The sequence below is a fragment of the Charadrius vociferus genome, unplaced genomic scaffold (assembly GCF_000708025.1).
Source record: "Charadrius vociferus isolate BGI_N301 unplaced genomic scaffold, ASM70802v2 scaffold70, whole genome shotgun sequence".
In the NCBI taxonomy this organism is placed as follows: Eukaryota; Metazoa; Chordata; class Aves; order Charadriiformes; family Charadriidae; genus Charadrius; species Charadrius vociferus.
The window spans coordinates 4079231-4104074 of NW_009646851.1; the positions used below are offsets into that span (position 1 = coordinate 4079231).

Sequence of the window (24844 nt, forward strand, 5' to 3'; positions counted from 1 at the left end):
CTGGGTGGTGGCCAACCCTTATCCTGGAGAAGGATTTAATGACTCCTTTCCTCTTCGTGGTGAGGGCTGGCAATGTCCGCAGATCCTGCCTCCTGCCAGATCGCCCTTGGAAGGGGCCGGCGAGGGCAGGGTCCAGCTGTGTCTTAGCATGGCTTGGAGCTGCTGCTGGGCTGCAAATGCTGCGTTTGCTCAAAGTCTGGCAGCCCTGTGCCCTTCTGAGAGACAGTCTTGTCCAGCATATCTGTGGGTTCATGCCGTGCCCTTCACTCGTGCTGTAGCTGAGCAGAAACACTGGGTCCTACAGTGACTCCAGAGGACTGGGGAAATGCCAGTTTTTAGAGCAAATGTGGTTAGGAATTTGGGCAACAGAAAACGACATAATATTTGGGGACCAAATCTTCTTCGCCCGATGTGGCTGGTTTTCTTGTGGTGTTTCTAGAAGCCGTATCACATTAAAATAAGCAACTGCAATTCATCTTATTGCCAGGGGGATGTTCAGTGAGGGGCTGATGGTGGTGGTGCAGCACTGGCAAGGGTTTGGGGAAGGTGTGGGCACACCTGCCATGATTTGGGGGAGGAGGAAGAGTGGTGAAAGGCCCCCAGGCAGCAGTGCAATCGAATTACTGTTTTTCACACATTCTAAGATTCGCCTGTCAGGGAGATGTTAATGTGAATGTGTCCTTCAGGTGAGGACAGAGAGCTTCAGCAGCAGTTGCATCCTTCCCTGTCCCTGGCTCCCAGCACTTCTGGGCAACTTTCTACTGCCTCCGTGTTAAAGGCAAGCCCAGAGAAAACTGTTTCACCCAGGGGCCAGTACTCTGAAGGGTTCCCTGTAGACGTGATGCAGCCTACAAACTGTGAAATATCTCCTGTTGCTCGGGCTCGTGGAAGATAACCTTTTTGTCTTGACCATAAATATCAGCGTAGACAATGCCCAGAGTTACAATTTTTGCTCTTCCCGTGTGATATGTTTGAAAGCCAAGTCAGCAGAGTAATAGAAACACAAGTTTATCTACAGTACAGGTTCTGCATGGTCTTTGTTTTTGTGAATGAAGGTTTTTCCCATAAAGCAACAGATACAGTACAGCCTGTCTCTCCTTTGGCTGTTTGGATAACTGCCCAGTTTTGAAGGAGATGAACTGCCTTAAACAAGCTAAAAATAACCCCCTCATGGCACTGGAACAAGAGAGATGCTGTCACAGCCATGCGGTTCACATACATTAACAGAAGGATGATAAAGGCTGTAGGATTTGAGAGTTAGCATGAATGTCGTATCATTACATCTGCAGTTTGTTTATCTGCAAATTCTGGAGTGTGTACACACTCCAGTCTTGGTTGGGCTCGGTTGTTACTCATTTGAGATGTGCTGTGGTTGAATAAATGCGGCCTATATAATGCATGAGGCTTCAGATCGTTGATTCAGGTATGAAAGACAGTTAATACTTATATATGCCATATCCTCTCATGTACTTAGGATGGTATAAAGTGTGGTTTTGGAGCTGAAATCCAAAGCTCTCCACCAGCTGTGTCATGGGAATGCTCTCTGCAGCTGTGGGTTGACTTCAGTATTAGGAAGGTCTTGCTTCATTCTCAGGAGAGTTGTTTATTTTGAGGACTGTTTATTGCTTGCTTTGCCCCCATCGTGAGTAAAAAGGTTGTAATTAAAAAAAAAAAAAAAAGCAAAAGCAATTTATTGTTTGGCTGATACCTTACAAATTGGAAACTGTTACTCAGTGTAAGCATTTTTTTTGGATGAGGGGTTAGTGTATGTCTGAATTAAGAAAGGTAAATTTGCACTGTTCAGTTCTGTTAATAATCTGTGGCTAAAAGAAAGGTTTGTTTGGGGGGGGGGGGGGGAAGGATAAAGCATAAAAAGGAAAACAGCAGTGATCTGTTTGTCCACCATTTCAGAAATGTGTGCATTTGATTTCCTTTAGCTTAGAAGCTGTTTCTAGTGAAAATCATAATATATTGCAGAAGAAGAGTAATCTGGTCCAAAAAGAATTGGGAACTGTTTGATTGAGAGCATCTTGCTATTTCCAAGGCACGTGTTGTCTGTGATACCAGTTTCTTGGAGAACGTAGCTGCCTTAGCCATTTCCTGCGTTTCATCCTATTTAAAATTATATTTGTAAAGTTTTGCCTCTTCAAAACATTACTATTAATTTTAGCAACTGCTTGGAAACCTGAAAATGAAGTCTGCGTTGCTTAACTGCAGCCCCAACCATAGATAAACCACCGCACCAGTGAGTCTTTGGGGCCAACACAGCTGGGATTCTTCTGCAACGAGAACCTGCCAGCACATCTGGGCTATGGTCAGTGTATTGGGGCGCCGGGTATCAAACACATTGAAGAAGGTTTTGGAGTGTCTTGTACAAAATAGAGCATTCTGGAAGATGAGAGCAACTCAGCTCTGCCATAGCATGTTTCCAGTGGGTTTGCTGAGGGTGCATGGGCAGTTGGTGCTGCTGGCTTTGTGCTGGTGAGTGCAGGTCATGTTCTTGTGCAGGTTTGTGTGTAACTACATCTATAGACTTGGTAAAGAGCAATAAAGGTAACCACTGGGGGTTTGTACCTCCTGAAGTTGACAGTAATGCCCTTTCTAGCACCTACTGCATTGCAGTGTAGGCTTTGGGTGGCTTTTGAATGTGGACATTTGGTAGAGTGATAGACCAGGCATTCTTAGAGACCACTTTAAAGGGTTTTGTTTTGTTTATTTGGCGTTTCCACCTATTCAGAAAATCGGGCAGCTCCAGTTCTTGACTCTTTATCAGACTTCCTGATCTCCTTGCTGCACATGAACTGGGAGTTTTCCAACACTTTCTTTATAATTAGGTAATGGTGGCTTCAGGTTCCCATCGCCTTTGCCCGGGCAGGAGGAAGCACAGGCTGCACATGGTGGTACTGGCACGGGTAATTCCCAGGAAGGCTGAGGAAGCCGGACGGAGCTTTGTTTCACCAGCACGGCTAAATATAACCCAAATCTGAGCCCTCCTGGAGCCATGCTGGTGGAGCCGGCCCTGGCCAAGGCACAGAGCTGCTGTCTGCCCCGGCAGCTTCATGCTAGGGGAGAGACCAGGACAGCATTTTTCTAAGGTACCAGTTAAGGTACTGAATTAGCACCGACATGGAGGTGACGTTCCTTCTCTTTTCCTTCATCCCTGCCTCCATGTGTATCTCTGCGTTTGTGCCATGACAGAGAGGAGCAGCAACGCAATACCCTTTGGAAGAGGAGAGTTGTGGAATCGTGGAGTCCTATAGCTTACTGCAGAAACGATTAAATTTGGGTTTAATTTGGTTCGGCCGAGGGTGCCGTGTGGGCGTTGGGAGATGCCGTGTTTCGGAACGGCTGGTGCCGTGCATCCTGGCTCATCCTGCTCTTTTCAACATCCAGGCAGCTTTGTGCATGCCCTAAAACAGAGCAGTAAGCTCTGGGAAACTCAGTGCTGGCCAAGTTTAGAAAATCCATGTCCTCTGCATCGTTTGCAGTGTTAATTCTGCTAAATTACAGTGCTGCAGTTTGTAATTTATCTGGGAGACAGATTCAATTAAATTGAAAGAGAGCTAATTTAAACGGGAAGGTATTTTACTTTCTGCGCAAGGGAAAGGGGCCTGTGGAGCTCCCTGCCTACCTGATACATTTAAAGCTTAAAGCATGCTGTGCTCCAGGAAGCAATAAATAATTGCACAAATAACTGGAACAACTAGAATTATAAGAGATTTTTGAGGAAAATCTGCAAAACTTTTGGAAAGGATAAAGCCCCTAAGGCACCTGCTGGTCTTGAGGGACTGGGAAGAAAGACTTTGTGCAGGGACCAGGTGAAGCCAGGTTTGCATCGAGTGTTTCGCACCTTTCTCTGGTATTAGCTGCCGCTGGAGAGTTGCTGGGTTCATCCTGCCAGCTGTCCTGCGAACAGCAGCCATGGGGTGTTTCATGATTAAATATGCTTGGGGTAGTGGTGCTCAAAGAAAAACCATCCTGGATGTATCAGGACTGAAGAATCGTAGAATAGAATCATAGAATGGTTTAGGTTGGAAGAGACCTTGAAGATCATCTAGTTCCACCCCCCACCACAGGCAGGGACACCTCTGACTAGACCAGGTTGCTCAAAGCCCCATCCAACCTGGCCTTGAACACCTCCAGGGATGGGGCCTCCACAGCTTCTCTGGGCAACCTGTTCCAGTGCCTCACAACCCTAAAAGTGAAAAATTTCTTCCTAATATCTAATCTAAATCTACCTTTTTCCAGTTTGAAGCCATTCCCCGTCATCCTATCGCTACATGCCCTTGCAAAAAGTCCTTCCCCAGCTCTCCTGTAGGACCCCTTTAGGTACTGGAAGGCTGTTATAAGGTCTCCCCAGAGCCTTCTCTTCTCCAGGAGAACCATCCCAACTCTCTCCGCACATTGTCATAGCAGAGGTGTTCCATCCCTCTGATCATCTTTGTGGCCCTCCTCTGGACACACTCCAACAGGCTGGTGTCCTTCTTGTGCTGAGGGCTCCAGAACTGGATGCAATACTCCAGATGGACTCTCACCACAGTGGAGTAGTGAGGCAGAATCCCCTCCCTCGCCCTGCTGGCCACACTTCTTTTGATGCAGACCAAGATACAGTTGGCATTCTGGGCTGCGAGCGCACATTGCTGGCTCATGTTGAGCTTCTCATCAATCAGAAGATGAGGAATTATCCCGTGGAGCTTGTGCAGGGTTGCTGTGTGCAGGGGCACGGACATTCCTCTTTCACATTGCTGTTTTAAGGAAGGGCAGTGGACTTGCTGGTGGGCTTGCCTTGCCCGTGCAGCTAGGGCTGAGCTTGGCATGCCGCAGATGGCTCGGTCTAATTCTCACTGCTTCGCTCCCAAACGATCGGATTGAACTTGTCTACATGCTGCTAGCGCTCCTCAGCGCCGCCAGGTCATGCTGCGGGGAGTCGGATGGGCTCGCTGGTGGGAAAGGCAGCAGCTTAGGAGCTCTGCAATGCCATCAGTAAAGCAGTTTGCTTATTAAATTGTATCATCCCCTGTGTGCCGCCTTGTTTTTGTAGATCGGTGACGATTGCGAAGCTGTTTGCGGTTAAACAATGCAGACTCTCATAATCCTGCTCCTCATCTCGCCTAATTAAGGGCCTGGTCACGCTGGAGCTTTGCCCAAGCGAGGACTCTGGGGGCAGTTGTTCCTTCTGGTGTGGTGCCAGGACCGCGTGTCCGTGATAGCACCGTTCCCTTTGAAATCAATTGAGATGTCACCGTCGCTTGATCCTGGAGCTACTTAATGAACTGGCAAAGTGGGCTCTATTTTTAGGTCTCCCTTCCAACTACTGTGCCTGTTAAAGCTCCCTTTGTCCTTAAGGCCAGGACGGCGTTGGGCAGGATTTATTGGTTTAGTTTAATAAGAGACATACAGAACTGAAATAATAAGCTCCGTTTCCCTGAAAGTGAGGAAAATTAAAATGGCATGGTTACATCAGTGCAGCTTCCTGTGAGACAGTGAAGTGATACGTTCATGTGTGTCCAGAAGGATAAGGTGGAACTGGGGTTTTTTTCTTGTCTAAGTTGCGACAGCCAAAAATTACAATTCCCCGTCATCCTATCGCTACATGCCCTTGCAAAAAGTCCTTCCCCAGCTCTCCTGTAGGACCCCTTTAGGTACTGGAAGGCTGTTATAAGGTCTCCCCAGAGCCTTCTCTTCTCCAGGAGAACCATCCCAACTCTCTCCGCACATTGTCATAGCAGAGGTGTTCCATCCCTCTGATCATCTTTGTGGCCCTCCTCTGGACACACTCCAACAGGCTGGTGTCCTTCTTGTGCTGAGGGCTCCAGAACTGGATGCAATACTCCAGATGGACTCTCACCACAGTGGAGTAGTGAGGCAGAATCCCCTCCCTCGCCCTGCTGGCCACACTTCTTTTGATGCAGACCAAGATACAGTTGGCATTCTGGGCTGCGAGCGCACATTGCTGGCTCATGTTGAGCTTCTCATCAATCAGAAGATGAGGAATTATCCCGTGGAGCTTGTGCAGGGTTGCTGTGTGCAGGGGCACGGACATTCCTCTTTCACATTGCTGTTTTAAGGAAGGGCAGTGGACTTGCTGGTGGGCTTGCCTTGCCCGTGCAGCTAGGGCTGAGCTTGGCATGCCGCAGATGGCTCGGTCTAATTCTCACTGCTTCGCTCCCAAACGATCGGATTGAACTTGTCTACATGCTGCTAGCGCTCCTCAGCGCCGCCAGGTCATGCTGCGGGGAGTCGGATGGGCTCGCTGGTGGGAAAGGCAGCAGCTTAGGAGCTCTGCAATGCCATCAGTAAAGCAGTTTGCTTATTAAATTGTATCATCCCCTGTGTGCCGCCTTGTTTTTGTAGATCGGTGACGATTGCGAAGCTGTTTGCGGTTAAACAATGCAGACTCTCATAATCCTGCTCCTCATCTCGCCTAATTAAGGGCCTGGTCACGCTGGAGCTTTGCCCAAGCGAGGACTCTGGGGGCAGTTGTTCCTTCTGGTGTGGTGCCAGGACCGCGTGTCCGTGATAGCACCGTTCCCTTTGAAATCAATTGAGATGTCACCGTCGCTTGATCCTGGAGCTACTTAATGAACTGGCAAAGTGGGCTCTATTTTTAGGTCTCCCTTCCAACTACTGTGCCTGTTAAAGCTCCCTTTGTCCTTAAGGCCAGGACGGCGTTGGGCAGGATTTATTGGTTTAGTTTAATAAGAGACATACAGAACTGAAATAATAAGCTCCGTTTCCCTGAAAGTGAGGAAAATTAAAATGGCATGGTTAAATGCGGGCAGCCGCCTCGAGACAGTAAAGCGATACATTCACGTGTGGCCAGAAGGATAAGGTGGAGCTGGGTTTTTCTTCTTGTCTAAGTTACAACAGAGCCAAAGATTACAGACGCACGACTTTTGGGGAGTTCTCGCAAGCTTTGCAGATTGGATTTTTAAGTGTTTCCGGAGTAGGAATAAAACTGCTGATGGTTTATTAGACAAGCTCAACAACTTAAAGAATATCTACTTCATTGTAAATGCTGAAGAGTCTTCCCCTACGTGTTTATAATTAGTGTCAGAAAAGTATTTTTGCTAAAATGAGAAATAGACACAGACATAGGAAATTTAGATGTTTTTACTTCTTATTGTAGTCTGAAGCCAAGCTGGATAAAACCTAATTTCAGGAAGCTGCTGACAACACCCTGAGGCTTTCCCTAGCACTGGTGTTTGCCCACATGTGCCCTTCTGTGGATCGTACGTGGGGTTTGATGTCCATAGGCTCACAGACTACAGGATTACCCAGCGACGAGGTGAAGGGCCAGGGTGCAGTGAGTGGCAATTGTCTTCTGTTCTTCCTTTCACCCCGCTAGATGGAAATGTATGTAATTGCAGAATGCATGTGTACTTGCTTCTGTTGTGTAGTCGAAATAAATAAAAGCAAAAAAGCTCCAAACCAAACCCCCTGTAGTAGAAACACAAGATGTACTGAATGGGTCAGTCTTGAGCCCGGCTCAGTGTGGAAATTGGCAGTGGTAGGGGTGATCTCGGTGTCTCTCTACACTGCTGCAGACTAACCCATTTTTTTCTGCCATGCTCTGAGCTGGAGGAAGCAATCAGAGCAACCAGCTCATTTTGGACTGGGAGTTGTGTGGTCTTATCAGGTGTAACTACCCATGTCCATGCAGTCCGCAGAAACAAAACAGCTCTGCAGCTCCAGACCTGATCTGGGGTGTGCTCAGCTCCAGAACAGTGAGGCTGGACCCATTCCTGTCTGTTAAAAGAGCGTGCCAACAAAGCTGACTGCTTCGGTTAAGCATCCCCCCTTGTTTTCCTCCATCCCTGCGGTTCAACTATTTTCTCCACCACAGTTAACACTGCTCCTGAGTACTGATTGTTTTACACCTTTGAAACCCCAAGTTCTGTGACTTTTTGTGTGTTTGTGCAGCAATTTCTACCTTTCTACAAGGGAGGAATTCTCACTTAATAAGGATATTTTCAGTTGTATGATAAATTCCAGCATAACTTTGTGTGATCCACACAGTCCCAGCTCAATTCTAAACAATTCTGCTGTCTTCTGTGTATGCTCTCAAGGGATCATAGGGAGAGTAGGTGATACTTTGGCTGCAGGTCTGTTGGGTGGGGTTTATGATTTGACTTCTTACAGCTTTTCTGTAATGAGTCCCTCACTAGAATGGCCAAATAGTAGGCACTGGTTTTCTCAGACTGATGTAGTTACTTTCTTCTTTAGATGAATCCTATTTCTTGGAGCTGTGAGCTGCACAGCATTTGATACTAGAAGTGGACTCTGAAGTAGCTGCTGCAATGCCTTGAAAAATCAGCAAGAACTAGCTAGGATTTGCAGACTATGTGTAAACTATGTGTAGCTGTTCATGTTGAAAGGGGAGGAATAAAATCAGTTTCCAGCTTCCTGTTATCTGCCGGTTTTAGCTTTTCCTGAAGCTTTTACCATTTCAACTTGTCCCGGTTTCAGTTGGGACAGAGTTAATTTTCTTCCTAGTAGCTGCTGTGTTTTGGATTTAGTATGGGAATGTTGATAACCCGTATTGTTTTAGTTGTTGCTAAGTAATGTTTATATTAAGTCAAGGACTTCTTCAGCTTCCCATAGAAGCTGAGAGGGAGCATAGACAGGACAAGCTGGCCAAAGGAACGTTCCATATCACAGACATCATGGCCAGTGTATCAGTGGGGGTTGGCTGGGGGGCAGGAATCCGATCACTGCGCCAGATGGGCTGGGCAATCGATCATCAGGTGGTGAGAGCAATTGTATTGCACCACTTTATTTTGTATACTCTTTTACCATTGGTTTCTTTTTTTTTTTTTTCCTTTTCTTTTTTTTTTTTTTCCTCTTCTGTTACTGTTCTATTAAACTGCCTTTATCTCAACCCACAAGGCTTTTTCTCCTTTTTCTCCTTTTTCTCCTTTTTCTGCCTCCTCTTTCTATTCTACTTGAGGGGAGAGTGAGTGAGTGGCTGTGTGGTCCCAGTTGCCAGCTGGGGTTAAACCACGACAGAACTGAAATCACAAAGCCTAGACTCTGTGCGAAAGATAAACGTTGGCTTTCTTGGTTTGGGGATAAGAGGGACTGGGGGATGGGAGGCAGGTTCTTAGGAAAATCCTGCTATTTTTAAGCTTGAAAAGTGGAAGTGGAAATCATTTTAACAGTAAGAGTGTTTAGTCGTTTGGGTGGGATTTTTTTATTTAAACTGACTTCCAGCAGTTTATATAGTACATTAAAAGTATAATGCACCAAGTAAGTGGTTGTATTGGAAGCTTTGTCATCCTTGCCATGAGCTGTCTGAATAATCAGGTGGAGGATGCATGATGGGTGATGGGACGAAAATGCAAAAGAATTAGTGTGCGTATGGGGAGCATGTGGAGAATCACTGTGCAGCGGTGCATCTAGGAAAACGTGACTGCTGTAGCTCAGTAAAGGAAGCAGTGAGTGGAGAAGGGAGTCGCTGAGGTCTTCCACGACACATGAGTTGTGGAGGCTCTTTGTGGGCTTTGCATATGGGCGGCTCTGCTCATCCCTGACCATGTGGGAGCAGGATGCAGGGGGTGTGTGGCCATGCTCCTGTACATTGTCGCCTTGCGTTGTATTGTCACCTGCATCTAAGCAAACACGGTGGGTAAACAGACTCCTCCTGTCTCGATGCGTTTACTCAGGGTGGCGGGGTTGCAAGTCCACATGTAAATTTAAGTTGAGCACATCCAGGCTTTTAAGTGCTTAGCTGTTCAATCTTCATAACGTGCTGTTAAATTAGCTTTTCGTCCATTATGCATTGGCATTCAGCTCTGGACACTAACAATAAAAAGCCACTTTTTTAAAGTAGTTTTCTCTATAAAGATGTGATATCTCTGGAAGCTTGCTGACCTGCACAAACTGCAATAAAAGCTACATTAAAGTTCTGTTAAAATGCATGTGGAAGTACCTGGACGAGGTGCTGGAGGCACTCTGGGGGCATCAGTGTGGCATCCTGCAGAGAACCCCCGGCCATAGTGAGCTGTAGATGTATGTACCTGTCGCTAAGATTTGCAATAATGTCCAAAGGCATTACTGAAAATTACAGAAATGTGTGCTGGCTTAATGCAATGTCATGTTTTGGCAAAAAAAGATGATGTGCAGTGTAATTTTTGTCCCTTAGTAAAAATGAGAGGAATTCCATCAACCTCTCTGGTTTACAAGTAAATAAGTTTTGTTGTGTTTGGTTGTTTTTTTTTTTTAATTTTTGCAGGTGATGGAAACTGAGAAGTCTCCAGATCCAGCATGTGCAGAAGTGTCCAAAGGAAACAACCAGAGTCCAACTCTGGGAAGTGGCATACTGAAATACAGAAGTCGATCCCAAGGTAAAGCTGGGTTGATAAAAAGATAGGAATAGTAAGATTTTTATGTTGTCTGTTTATTTTTGCTGTCTAAAAGTGAGATAAGTTTTCTTTCCTTTGGAGATGATATTAGTTTAATTTGGAAGGAAAATCCCAGCTGTAACATGTTTGCATTCAGCCTCATGAGTTGAACTGTTATATGGAACAGAAAGATGAAGCAAAATTTTTGAAGCTTCTTTCTTTTTTTTTCCCTTTCTCTTCTCTCTCTTTTTTTAACATTTACATTCCCTGTACATTTCAGTGTGCTTTAATACTGAGATGGGTGGTGTGTTTCAACATGCCATCACCAAAATATCCATTACAGTGAATACTCCCCAAATTTTCTGTTGCTTTGTCCCCAACTCTTAACAGTAACCTGTGTGCAGAGCTCAATCATGTTTTCATCTCTAACACTCCCCAAGTCTCCCTCCCTCCTATGTTCACCTTAATTTCCATTTACTTGGATATTTTTAGCATCCTCCAGGGAGCTCCTCCGCCCGTAGCCCCTGTGGCTGTGTGTTGGTGGCTCACTGGGGATCCCATGAGCATTGATGCCCCTGGGCTGTGGGTGAGCCTGGAGCATCCCCCAGCCTGGTCCCAAGCCTGGGCTGCAGCGTGGGAAGGGGAACTGCATTCAGAGACGGGCAGAAAACACAGAAATATAACTGTTCTCCTAGAAGAAGAGAGGGAGAGGTGATGGGAAAGGATTAGTTGTAGGTGCCAGGAGGATTTGGGAGCGAAAGAAGTGCCAGGATGCCGGGTCATGCCAAGATAGCTGTCCTGGCAGTGCGCAGCAGTGGCAACCTGCGTGCCCAGGGAAGGGGGGCTTTAAAACCAGAGGTAATTTCACACCCCAAAGCAGGGGGCGGGTTTAAATGTCACTCTGGGCGGTGGGTACGACTTCTGCCTGTGCATGCGGCCGCAGAATTACTTCAATGCTGAGTGAAAAAAAGCAGCTGCCCCCAGCTCTGTGTTCCATCCCTTCATCCCTCCCTGGTGCTGGCAGCAATGCTTGCACAGCCTCCGGGTGAGAATACAGCAGAAAAGGGGTTTGGGGCTCTCCTGGGCAAATTTGCCCATGGCTTGTGAGCCCCATCCGCAGGGTAAGGACAGGGCAAGGAAGACGAAGGAAAAGCAGAGCTGTCCCTTTCTGTGGCAGCTCCAACTTAATGTTGGTTTAAAGTAATCTTAAAACCACATCGTGAAATCCAACTTGCATGAATTTGGCCTGTGTCTTGGGTTTTCATCTGTAAAATAGGGGTTAACAGCCCTTTCCTGCATGGTGGGGAAATAGCAAGGATAAATGTGCGGGAACTGCTGTGACTGGGGGTCCTGTGGGGACCTCGGAGAAAATGAGAATTGGAGGAGCCCTGGTGAGAGGATCGGGGTACTCTGCGGCTAATTACAGGATGTCCTTCAAGACAAATAATTCTGTTTCTTACATGAACTCTGCACTCTTCTCCTCTTTAAGACAACTGGGATTGTTGCCAGAAGGAAAGAAAATAGCATTTATTTGGCACATTTTTCCTTTTTCCATTCCAGAAAAATTTCCCTCAAAGTGACATGACACCTCCAGAAATGAATACTGCTACAGTGTCAGGTCTTTTAATTTTAAATAAATGAAGCTTGAGAGCTTAGTGCACTGGCAAGTGCCATTGGGTAAGAACAGCTGAATTTCTTTTCTGTCCCTGAGCTACCGTCTCAATTATCCTCTGCTTTTCCTTACTACCACGAGCAACAGTGCTGAGGAGTTCAGCATCCCTGAAAGATCATAGAAAACCTGTGACAGCAGGCAAAGTTTCTAGTTGAAGATGATCAAAACTAGCTTCTAAATGCCCAGTTGGAACTGTGTAGCATTGTTTTAAGGCACTGTTGAAGTTGGGATTTGCAGGAGGTGATTCTGGCGAGAGGATAAAGCAGCTCTGAGATGTTTGCAGGATGCGTTTCTGTGGTTTTCCCTAGGTGCCGGATCCCGCTTGGAGTCCGTGGGAGAAGACGATGAGCTGACAGTGGAAAACGGTGAATCAAGTTACGAAATAGCGGTGAAATATTCCCGGGGTGGAAGAAAGCACTCTCTGCCCCAGCAGCTGGAGTCGGCGGGAGCCAGGCAGGAGGGAGGAAAGGCAGGGCTGGCTCTCAGCACCTCGCTGTGCTCGGTCCTTTGAGGTCTGTCTGGAGCTCCTAGAAGCAAGGGCAGTGAAACCGGGCCACATAGGTACATCATGGGGACTGAAATCAGGCCTGGACACCGAAGTGGGAATGCCTGGCCACCTATGGAGAACTTCCTTACTCTGAGGATGGAGAAGGAGGTTACTTCTTGCTGTGGCCAAGAGGCCCTAAGGCTGATCTTACGAGCTGCAGTTCCAGAGATCTGAGGCCTTAAACAAAAAAATCCTGCTTCTCTTTATTTTAGTGACTTGATGATGTAGGCTTTTTCTTTTTTAGATAAGGACTTCAGTATATCATGAGGCTGCCCTTAATCTTTTTAATTTAAATTGTGACTGGTACATTACAAAATGATCCTACTGTGCGAAGTGCGGGAAAATTACTGTGGCAAGATTCATTTTGACTGTAATGAGCTAGGATGTCATTGCTTGAACATTTTTCTGAACATATCTGTAAGATCTCCCCCCACCCCCACCCCCTCCCTGGCCCCGACACGTGCAGTTATCCCGGTATGACATCCCAGTGCCTGTGCCAAGCAATCAGAGCAACTTCCCTTGTTTGCTGATGTTTGTTAGGACTACCATATTGTGAAGAAATCCACCCGTTCCTTCAGTGCTGCCCAAGTGGAATCTCCATGGAGACTGACCCAGCCGTCCATCATTTCCAACATTGTCCTGATGAAAGGGCAAGGCAAGGTGAGGATTTCTGCACATGTCTGGTTTTTCACATGTAGCAAGAGCTAGTGTTTAAGAGGTGTCTCCCATACCCAGGACTTCCAGCAGTTCTCAAGGTAGCCAGTAATAACAATAATGATAAACAAATCCCATTTTCAGATGTAAATGTCAAAGTTACATCTGCAAAATACAGGGGAAGTGATGTTCGTGTCATGCACTTGATGCAGGGTGGCTTTCATTCTGATTTGGTGCATCTGGTCATTACTAAGATATCCAATATTAATAATGGATCTATAAATATGTATGTTTATGCAAAGTTCGTGCAGCTGTGGAAGAGTACCTGTTTGCACACATATTTATGGACAAGCATATTTTATCCCTGTGGAATCTGGATATATTAAAAAAAAAATCAGTGCAAATTAAGCGTTAAACAAAGACAGGTTCCTGGCTGATTGCTTATCTGAGAGCAGTGAATTCTCTGGGTCAAAGAGTCCTCTTTTCTCTGCACAATAATGCATTTGTGCATTTGCTAGGTACCAGCTGGCTGATTCCTAAGGGAAAATAGACAAGCATTAACCTAGGTATATATTGTTTTCCCTAATCCAACCTATGCTAGTACTGGAGCTGTCATTTAAATATGCTAAAAATATGCGTGTCTTTTTCTGAAATACTCTTTAAATTCATCAGATGGATATGTTTTGAACTAAAAAGACTTGTTTTGACTTTCAAGCTCAAATACAAAACAAATTCCTTGTTGTGCTTTAAGTTTAGCAAAGAGTTAGAAATAGCGAATTCTCTGGGTAGATTGACTCATAGTTGCTATAACTCTCCTTGTTTCAGGAGCTTCAGGTCTTTCGTGACATTTCCAAGTGGAATGGACATATTTTTTTGACCCCATTTTTCTCATCAGAATAAGTTTATTTCTCCCCGTGGGATAAGCCACCCTCTCCTGCCTTTCTGCAGTTAGCTCCAAGGTGTTACAAAGCATTTTGGAGCGTGCAGATGCTAGTGACTGGGAACCACCTCAAACAGCTGCTGGTTTAGGTGCCTTCCACCCACTGTTTGATCACTTCTGTTAGGAATTGCACTGCTTACAATTTGTACAGTAGCATTTGCTTTATTAACCTTATGGGGACTTCGGATTTGCAAAGTATTTCAACAGAGTCTCTGTGTTGGTGGCTGGGAACCAAGTGTGTGCCCTTGGTTTTTCATCTGTAGGTAGATCTGCCAAGGGATGGTTTTCTGATAGGCAGTGGCAGCGCTTCTGCAGGAAGGTGGGCTAACATGGGAACTGCTGTGCTTTGCAGCTGTGTTTCTCCCAAACCACCCCACGGAGCCATGGGGAGAACTGCTGTGTCCATGCAGCAGAGCGCCAGGAGCCTCGTGTTTTCCATAGGTTGCTTTGCAGTTGATAATTGCCCAGTAAAAAGTTAGTTGTGTTGTTTTGTGTTGTACGGGGCAGCCAGGATGCTTCCTTTCTAGAAACCAGTAATCTCTCATCAAATTACTAGAAGCTTATAACGACAGTAGTCTACTTTCTATTCATGGAGTAAAACAATGAGCCGGTTGTTGTATTGGGTTGTAAACACAGTGGTAGTGCCTGCCCTGGCAGCATCCCTCAGCTGGAGAGCACTGCCCAAGGCGCTAATAATAACCATGGCTTCAGATCACTGAAGCACAGCAGTTTTCCACTTCCCTTGTCCACCTGGTCAGTGACTTTTCTCTTTATTCTGTAAAATACATGTACAGCAGTGACAAGAGGGGAAATATGGGGGGATGGTGGTGTGTGTGAAATGGATCGAGGAAGTGATTTGGCTGGGAAATAACTCGGCAGAAGGGGGAGAGGTTCATTCTGCTGTGCTCATCCGTTCCCTGATCAGCTTCGCAAGACGGTCATGCAGCCAGCCGGGGCAGTGCAGGGGCAAGAGCTAACAGATGGAGCCCCGGGGAGTGTATTGATCTAGATTTATTTAAATACAACGTGGTACATGTCTCCAGAATAATTAAAAGTGTACATGTGCATGGCAGCCCCCCCCACACCAGCCCCCTTCCAGCTAAATTCCTGACATTACAGCACTGACCTTATGTCATGTTCTTAAGCTTTTCTTTTTCCTGAGGAAATGCAGGATCTGCGACAGCAGAGAAAACTACAGTTAATCCTGGGTATAGATCTCAGGGGTGGGAATCTACTGTCAGTCAATTTAAAAGCAATGTGTTACAGTTTTTAAAATGGGAATGGGATAACATAAAGCCATTGACCTGGTGTTTGAAAAAAAAAAAAATCTTGAAAAAGCATTTTTGCCTTTTAGCTTACGGTGCTTGCTGCTGCTTTTGGGGCTGATAAGTGTGTTGATATTAGTGTGAAAGTAAATCAGGAGATGCAAGCAGAGGTAAGATGGCAGTGCTATTCATCAGCAGCTATTAGGTTTTGATCTTTCCTTTATCTTGTATGTTTTTGGCAGTCTTTCTCACACAGGTGAGAATAAAGGTGCCAGCTGTGTGTCTTCTCCTCCCTTTTCTGTAGGGTCTTGGATTCAGCATTGTGGGAGGTCAGGATTCTGCTCGCGGACGCATGGGGATTTTCGTGAAGACTATATTCCCAAATGGAGCAGCGGCTGCTGACGGAAGGCTTAAAGAAGGTATGGTAGACAGAATCCAACTGCAAATAAAGAACCACAGTGGGATATTATTTCAGTCCAGCAGAAAAATTAAAGTACAGCTTTATTTAGGCACCTGGCCATCAGCAAGAGGCTGTGGAGGATGTAACACACCCTGTTTGTCCATCCTGGGGAAGATCACTCATAGCAGTTAACTTGATTATGTTGCATGTTGAGAAGGGGGAACTACAGCACGATGTGGGTTTTTTTTTTTTTTTTCCCTTCCTCTTCAGTGAACTTCATTTGCTCAAGCCATAAGCTGCAGTTATTCAGTTGGAGAGGGTCATGGATAGTGATGAACGTATCTATCCAACCAACATCTGACTTAAAGATGCTGGTCCAAGAAGGGGTTAGACAGAAGGACGTGCTTGGGAGAGGCTGTTTTGGGCCCCTGTGCTCTGTTAGCCTTTTGGTGTGATTTTGACATGAATCAACAAGTAAGAATCATGACCAGAAAAAGAGAAAGGAAAGGATAGGATAGGATAGGCAGTAAGGTCACCCAGCTGGTTAAAGAAGTAGATATATCCTGATTTTGTTACTGCTTTTCCAATCTTGATCTCTGAGCTGGACATATAGGCTGCTCTGTGTGTGTTTGCACCCTGGTCTGAGTGCTTCTGCACCAGACAGACCCTTACACACTGCTGAGAGTGCAAAATGACCGTGAGTTCAGCGCAGTGGTTTACAACTCTTCCACAGGGGCTGGGTTACTTCTCATCCGCAGAAAGCTGCTCCTGTGTTACTTCTCTCAAGCTGCTCCTGTGTTACTTCTCTCCTTCTCATATCGTCATTCCCCTTGTTACATCTCATCACACTTGTTGTATTTAAGGCTGCTTTTGGTGCCAACTCTCACACTTGCTGCCAGAGGGAAGCTTGTGTCCCTGCAGCATAGGTTGTGCACTCACCATGGGAAGCCAATAAGTAGCAGCTGTCCCATAAACCCAGAGAGCCTTTTCAGGCTATTCAGAGCTCACATGCTCTTTTTTTTTTTTTATTAACTGGGGCAAAGTAAGGAGCGGAGGGGTAGAGTCGGCTGATGGCATCGCCCCATCTAATTTTGCACAGATGCAAGTAAGATTGCAGAAAGTGGATCTGGATCCTGCTGGCTTTGCCCTCCTTTTAATAAAATGAAGGTAGATCCAGCACAGCTGGGTTTAAGTAGTAAGACCCAAAGCCTGGAAGCAGGTAGAAATGTGACAGAATATGTTCTTTGCAGTGAGAAGGGAATTTGCTATCACACATTTGCAGTGTGTGGGCTACTCACTTCTACATCTGCAGGCATTTAGTCAGAGGACATGTTTGCTTTCTGCAGCAAGACCAGTTTTCTCTGAACAGGCTTTGGAGTTATGTGCTGTAGTGTTTTACTTAGATTCTTGTTTCTACTGTTGATACACACAAAAGAAAGGGAGTTTTGTAGTCCCTTTGGACTTCATGTTATGGGCATCTATTTTCAGACTTTAGTTAAAATCTGTAGTGTTTTCAGCTTGTTTGTTAGCATGAGAATGCCAGGCTGAGGATCTCTGCTGAAGAACAGTCTTTACTCTGCTGATTCATCACTATTAACTTGTAAAGGCATTAGGAAAAGTGAAAATAAACTGAGAACAGTAAAAGGCTTTTTACCAAGCAGTTAATTGGAATCTTTATAGTAGCAGGTCTCCTTATGTACAGGAAGGGTTTTTTACATCTCTATAGTCTGTATATTGCTGACTTCATTTTTTGTATCTAATTACCAGGCGACGAAATCCTAGAAGTTAATGGGGAGTCACTGCAAGGGCTGACCCATCAAGAGGCCATTCAGAGGTTTAAGGTAACATAGACGTACTACAGGAGACATTCATGCTTCTCTTTGTTCCGTGCCATTTAGCACCCTGGACTTCATATTATTTTGCTGCCACAAATTAGTGTATGCAGGTTTACTGGGAAATGGTGGCATATCAAGTCACCTTATTGGGGTTCTCTGATGTCTCTCCAGCAACTCAAGAAAGGAGTGGTGACCCTGACGGTGCGCACGCGGTTACGCAGCCCAAGCCTCACGCCCTGCGCGACTCCCACCTTGCTGAGCCGCTCCAGCTCCCCCAGCTCCAGTGCCAGCGGTGGCACGCCGGTCCCCGGCCCTGACGAGGCAGACGGTTCCTCCTCCAGAAGGTGAATGTCCGTTGAAATGGTCTTGGAGAATGAATCTGTGCTTCTTAAGGGAGTTTTTGGGAATAGGATAGAGGCTCTCATATCGAGGGCACCTACCTGCATCCATCTGATCTTGAACCACAGGATGGGGGAGAAAAACATCCGCTAATGCAAAAACTTTTGAAGAGTTCCCCCTTCCACATTTTGCTGCTGCAGAGTTGGGACACTCTTACAGGTAGCAGTCGGTGCCTGTGCTGCTGAAAGAGGGAGTCTGTGAGATACCAGGCAAAATGTGAATCAGCCTCTGTGCAGCCCAAACAGCCATGCCCTTTTCGTAAAGGGCAGCTCTGGGGAAGGCAAAACCAAGCAGAGTGCTCGAAATTCCCCACATGAGCTGTTTGGGCTCCTTCCTGAGGGTTGCTGTCATTATCAGTAATTGCACAAGGTAAACTTATTGCCTATGATATATGGGGTGGGACAAATACGCCTATTTTAAAGGCTTTAAATAAGCTGATTTTAAAGGTTGGCTTAAAAATTAGGAGAGAGAAGGTAAGATGTCCAGCAATTCCGACTTCAGGAGTGCTGTTATCTCATGATAGCAGAAGTGAAAGCGGACAGAGGTAATCACTGAGCTAGAGATAACGCCTCACCTTTCTTCGTTCCTCTTTTCAGAGGGCTGCCATGCAGGTATTTAACAAAAGAGAGCAGCGCAGTTGACACCATCTTCTGTGCTCACGTTTTTTGCAATAATTTCAAGTGGCATCTTTATTGGATTGCTGCCCCCACTGCTTTGTGCTTCGGACCAGATCGGACCTTGTGCGACATTGCCAGGCAGTTCCCACGACGCACAGAAAATTCGCTGGGAGTGGAGCTAGTCCGCCTAGTGATGGATCTCAGAAAACAGTCAGGATCAGATATTTCAATCCTAATTTCCACTGTTGGTCTTGGCTTCCTGACTGACTGCACCTAAGGCCAGCCTTGAAACAATACAGGAGTCTTGGTCTCAGATGGGATGTGGGAACACAAACACTTGCGTGTCCTGTGTGATTACAATCTGTGTGGAATAACAGTACTTTTCTTTGTACTTTTTGTTTTTCACAGAGCCAGGGGTTGGGCTCGGCATCGGTGCCTGTTGTCTCACGCTGGAAAACAGTTCTCCAGGGATATACATTCACAGCCTGGCCCCAGGATCCGTGGCTAAAATGGATGGCAGATTAAGGTTAGTTAATGTAGAAACATGCTGGAGTGGTATTATAATAAAATCGATTCAGACTTTGTTTTCACCAGTTGGTTGGTGTAGCAGGGAGGGGATTTATAATTAAGAGTTCACCAAAAAGAAAACATTTAAATAAGGACATTCCAAAGTGGTATTAAATACCCAGGAAACATTATTCTGTGTGCTGGAAGCAGCATGATCATTAAGGTTTGGGTTGGTTGGGTTTTTTTTTTTTTTTTTTTCTTTTTTTTTTTAATTCTCTATACAGAAAACTGAGCCTAATAGCACACTTTGAGAAAGGGGAGCAGGAAGAAGTGCAGCCTCATGTCTTTTTATCAGAGTTGCAGCCAGAGACCCCAGATTGGGAGGAAATTTGCAGAGCTCTGCTAAAAGCTCAGTCACCTGGAAACTTTAAAGAGCTGGGGGAGATGTTCTTGCAGCTGACTGTGCCCATGGCTGCAGCAGGGCTTTTCTGCCCTTGCTGTCTGTCTGGCAGGATCGCTGCAGGCTGACCTGCCCATCTCATTTACTCTGTCATGGAGTTTGGATGTCTTTAAGGAACCGTAAGAGAGAGAAGCAATCATTCTTAGGGTTCCCTTGTGCTTTACATTGGATTAAGTGACAGAAAGTTATTTGCTGGTCCTCTCCTGGAGGCTTCGTTTTTAAAAACCATTGGAGGAAGTCTTCCACCTTTCTGTGTTCCTGCATAAATGCTGGTGGGCACTGGGAGCATCGCTCGGGAGGGGAGGCTGTGCTGAAGACCTGCTGGGACTGCGTGATCCGCACTGAGTGTGTGGCATGAGCACTGGTGCAGAGAGGCTGAGCAAATGCCTTGCTTTCACATGGGGAGAGAGCGCCTTCTGTTTCCTTGCTCACCGGGAAAACTGATAGAGCAATTTGAATTTTTGGAGCAAGGGAAGAAGATAATTTTATGGTGGCAGCCCTGCCAAAACCCTTGAAAGTTCCTACCATATAGAAATGTCTACAGGAGGCAGTATTGAATGCTAACTTGCTTTCTTGTAAGCCTCTTTGGAAAAGATTGCAGTGCTGGTTACGTTTGTATGTAACAGCTGTATCGTTTATTAGGTTTAAGTGATTGATTATATCCAGGCATGCTTCCCAGATTTCTAGCTTGCTTCTTTGAGACATTGCTTCTGTTGTCCAGTCAGTGGTTTATGGCTCCATAAGCCAAAACTTACAGGATGGTTTTAATTTTTGGAAAACTTTGTTAATCAAATACTGGCTTTGCAACACCAGAAGGGGTTTGAATCCAGCTCCTCCGTATCTGAGTTCCCCCTCTCAATCATGTGCCTGCGCAAGTGACTCCATTTGGGTCGTTTCTGATAGCTGTGTAAATCTAAAAGGCGGGCAGAGCGGTGGCATGATTACACAGCTGTGACAGATCACCCTTTGCTTTCATGAGCCAGTACCACCAGTACAGGTTACTGAAGGCTGCCGCGTGCAATTGGCACTTTGCCTTTGGCGTGTGGACTCAGAGTGCAAACTCATTTCCATTGTCACAAGTAGCCCAATGTAAATCAGCAGTAGTAGATTGTTTGAGAGTGTCTATTTAAAGCAAATGCTTTAGTAAATACGGAGAATGCTTTAATGATATCCCTAGTTGATGGTCTTTTCTTTTGAATACTTCCAGATGTCTGAGCACCATGAGCAAGAGTTAAGAAACTGGGAAAACAAAACTAAACAGCCTAAGCTTTCCTCTCAAAGAGGGTCTTTTTTTTTCTTTTTCTTTTTAATGGGTTCTACGTGTTAATTTGAAGCAAATACAGGTTTATCGCAGTCAATTTTTTCCTGGAGTAATTTCATAAACTTGTATCTAAATCGTGAATTTCTTATCAGTGTTTGTGTTAAGTAATTCAGTATGATGGGAAGGAACAGCCCATCTGAATCTAATTTTTCCTCTTCTGTGCTCAACAAGTACATGAATGCAGAACTGGAATTGAAGTTTGCTTTCACTCTGGTCCAAATGCAGCCAATTTTCTCTGTTGATTTAATAGGATTTGTAGCACTGACGGTAAGTGCAGAGGGGATCTCTGGACCTCCCTCCTGAAGTCAACAGGACTTAAAGCATTCACGTCACTGGGAGCAAGAGCAAGACTGGCTTCTTTGCAAATCAGATCTTTTCCAGACGTTTGTATCTTTGAAAAAGCTTGGCCATCAGTTGAAAGCACAAATGTTTCTGTAAAAGGCAGTTGTGATTAACTGGCTCTGTGTCTCTCTGCAGCCGGGGTGACCAGATCCTGGAGGCAGATTCGGTGAGTCTGCGTCACGCGGCTTTAAGTGAAGCCTACGCCATCCTGAGCGAATGTGGTCCAGGTCCGGTCAGCCTTATCATTAGTCGGCATCCTAACCCAAAGGTGAGCAGAAAATGTGTTACTGTGTCAGGGGTGTTTTCATCTGAAGCTGTGATTTGAGTCTTGCTGTCAGGAAAGCAGCAAACGAAGAACATTGGATTTTTCTCTGTATGGCATGTGTTGTGCAAGAAATCAGGACTGTAATGATGCCTTCCAGTTTTGTAAGTTGTAGCAATGCTGGACTGTCCCTGCTGCTTTTCACTTAGTCACCCACTGATCAAATGCAATTTTCCTGGAACTACTTGAGTGAAATGTTCCTGTCTTTCTTGGTACTTGGACCAAGTGGCAAGACAAATACAGCACAAGTCCTCTTCCTCCTTAAAGTTATTTTGCAGTTAGCTTGTCTTTGAATAGAATATAGTTTAGGGCCAGGAATATAAATATCAAGAGATTGAACTGATCAACTATAATACAGTAATAGGAATACTGTTTTTAAAAAAGTACAATCTGCCCAAAGATCAAAGATTCCTTCAGGAATTAAAACGTGAGAATCTGGAACGTTCTGCTACTGTGAAATCTGTGCAAGGGCGATTTGGAAATAAGGCTGTGTTTACAAAGAGAGTATTTTCAAGCAATTTTTAAAAATTGGTGATGGAAGATAAAAGCCTTTTAACCAAGCTATAGGGAATAACAACTTCTTTTATTTCAATATTTCAAAGAATTTCATGAGTGTACAAAACCTTCCTGTTTAAACAGGAATGAAGCTGTAAAAATATTTGCATTAGTGGGTCCAGAGAGCTCTGACTTTTGAACTCATAACTACAAATGGAGGCCTTAATAAATCCATATCTAGGAGAACTGAGGTTTTTTTATTTTATAATTAATTGCGTATTTTTTGCTAAATCAAATATACAAACAATAAGCAAATAGGGGTCTACTGCCAAGAGTTTATTATTGCTGTGAGGCCTTGTGCTGCTAAAAAGAAAGAGGCTGTGGTTCCCCTAGTTAAAGGTAGGCTTGGAGAGGGTAAGAATTGGGCTTATAGCCTAAGATAACAGTATTTCTAGGGAGTCTGTGTACTGTGCAGAACCAGCAGGATGGTTCAACGTGATTGCATTATTAAGGCAGATAGACTTTTTGGAGAATCTGTAAGTAGCATGAAATAAAAACTCCATGGGGTGGAGCCTGCCCTCTCTCCTCTGTCCTTCAGCTTGCTGTGCTGGTGGCTTAAAAGCCGACGAGTGACCTAACCAAGTATCTGCTGAGAAGATGAACTGAGTTAAGCTAATTGCTTGATATTTCTCAGTAACAGAGGGAAACTATTAAGTGGCTCCTATTACAGTTTTCCATAAGTGATATTTAAAATGACAACAAATCCTTTGCCAAGAAACGCTAAGAAAAGCTAAAAATTGAGCTGGAGAGACCCTAAAGCATTTTCCCCCCCAAGGCAGTATTGAATCCACAGTCCCTCATAGTTGGATCGCTGAAGAGTGTCCATATGGGGATCTATATTTATAGTTATTTCACTGTCACCCTTTTTCTGACAGCACTGGGGGATCTATGGGGGGGGCCGGGGAAGATATTATTTTCTTTTATTCTATTTTATTTTATTTTCTCTTAATAATAACCCAGCCTGGAGATTGTAGTTAAGAATTAGCTTGTTCCTCTCCAGTTTGATCTGCCTGAGGCGTAGAGGATGCTGAAAATCAAAATTGGCAGAGCTTGCAGAAGTGTGGATTTTTTGTTAGCTTTAAACAAATACTGCAGTCTGCCCAGCACCTAGTTTTACTCCTGGGACATCTTGTACCCAAAGGTTTGTGTAAAGGTCCTGGAGCATACTCTTCAGGGCTTGGTCCAGGTCCTGGAGGAACTCCCTATGCCCCAGGAACACAGAGGCTTTTGGTTTGCTGTAAGGTCATGCCACAGGCTGAAACCAGAGATGTATTTCTACAAAGGCTCATGTTGTTTTGGACATTTTTATACTTGGTGCCTCATTTTATGATACAAAAGGTCCACAGTACATTTTGTTGCTGAATATGTTCACTTTGGTGTTTTCATGTACTTCCAAGAGAAATACCACAAAATTTTCTTTCTTCTTGTTATTCTGAGTGAATGTGGCATTTAAACTATGTTTAAACTGCTGAGTTTGCTTAGGAATCTTTCAAATCTTCATGGTTCAGAAAGATTCAAGTTTCTAGTCTCTATTTACGTTGAATTTTAATTCATGTAAAGCAATGTGTATAGAAATTATTTTTGACAGCATTAACTTGCTTTCTGTTTTTAAATATATACTCCTGTAGATTAGTTGCTCCTGTTATAAAATTATGTGGAGTTTTCCAGTAATAAGAATTAAGTGCATGGCGGTAATTCAGGACAAAATTAGCAAATATGGTAAACCAGTATTTATTCTTAAACCAGAGAAACATCAATTACCAATTACTGATTTAGGTTTTCTTTTTAAAAGCAAGAAATGAAAATTGGAAAGACAGCTAATATCTCGGGAAGTCTGGTATTCTTCCGGTAGGTTAAGTGTAGAATATCTTCTGTTGCTGATGTATGCTTGTACAAAGCAGTCTTTGTCTATTTTAAGGTAATATTTTCACGATAAATCAATGTACAGCACTTAATTGAGTTAAAATTGTGGTGTAATGGCTTCATTTGATTTCTTTAAGTCTGGTGCTGTTTTTATGTTTGTGCAATGTAGCACTTGGATGTGGTCTTCATTAAGTCAGTAGGCTTCTGCCTCCTGGTTTCTGCAGGAGAGTGGCATGGAGGGAATCTGAATTAGGAGACCAGGACTTAGGAGCTCTCAACTAGGTCTTCTTTACTGCATCTTTAAAAATGGTAGCATATCTGAAATTAAACATGTGTTTGTAGTGATAAGTGGTCAGACTTTCATTTTCCTTTCATCTACCCATTTTGATCTCTGTCTTCCACTTGACTTCAGGTTTCTGAGCAGGAGATGGATGAAGCAATTGCACGTACTACCCACCGAGAGAGCAAGGATGCCAGCTCCTCTCACATCACAGGTAGCAACATGTTCTCTCCTAATATGGGTCCTTTTCCAAATGCAGGAAGGTTGAAGGACATGCTCTTCGGTTCCGCGACATCAATATTTTCAGGGCTTTCAAAACGGCAGGAGAGTTTAGGGGGTGTAATCACACGGTCAACTGCAGAAATTTTAGCAAAAACATGCAGTTTAGATGGATCAGGTCTATAGCTCATGTTACTTGCTTTGGGTTTCACTAGGCTGCCATGACTTGTAGGTAGGGTTGCCAAGAGCTGGTTGCTCTGTCCTGTCTTCAGGCTGAATGGGAAGAACAATGTCCTGGTAGGG

General features: G+C 44.8%; 1 protein-coding gene across 1 annotated transcript in view; it reads left to right on the top strand.

The window, feature by feature from the left end:
- The window catches only part of PDZD2 (PDZ domain containing 2), a 142007-nt gene that overhangs the window by 96148 nt on the left and 21015 nt on the right, over positions 1-24844 (top strand). The window contains exons 6-15 of the mRNA XM_009894231.1: positions 10235-10346; positions 12324-12484; positions 13103-13222; positions 15726-15840; positions 17589-17662; positions 17828-18000; positions 18652-18920; positions 19081-19198; positions 21438-21570; positions 24455-24536. Coding sequence (XP_009892533.1) covers positions 10235-10346; positions 12324-12484; positions 13103-13222; positions 15726-15840; positions 17589-17662; positions 17828-18000; positions 18652-18920; positions 19081-19198; positions 21438-21570; positions 24455-24536 — 1357 coding nt within the window. The remainder of the gene's footprint in view (positions 1-10234; positions 10347-12323; positions 12485-13102; positions 13223-15725; positions 15841-17588; positions 17663-17827; positions 18001-18651; positions 18921-19080; positions 19199-21437; positions 21571-24454; positions 24537-24844) is intronic.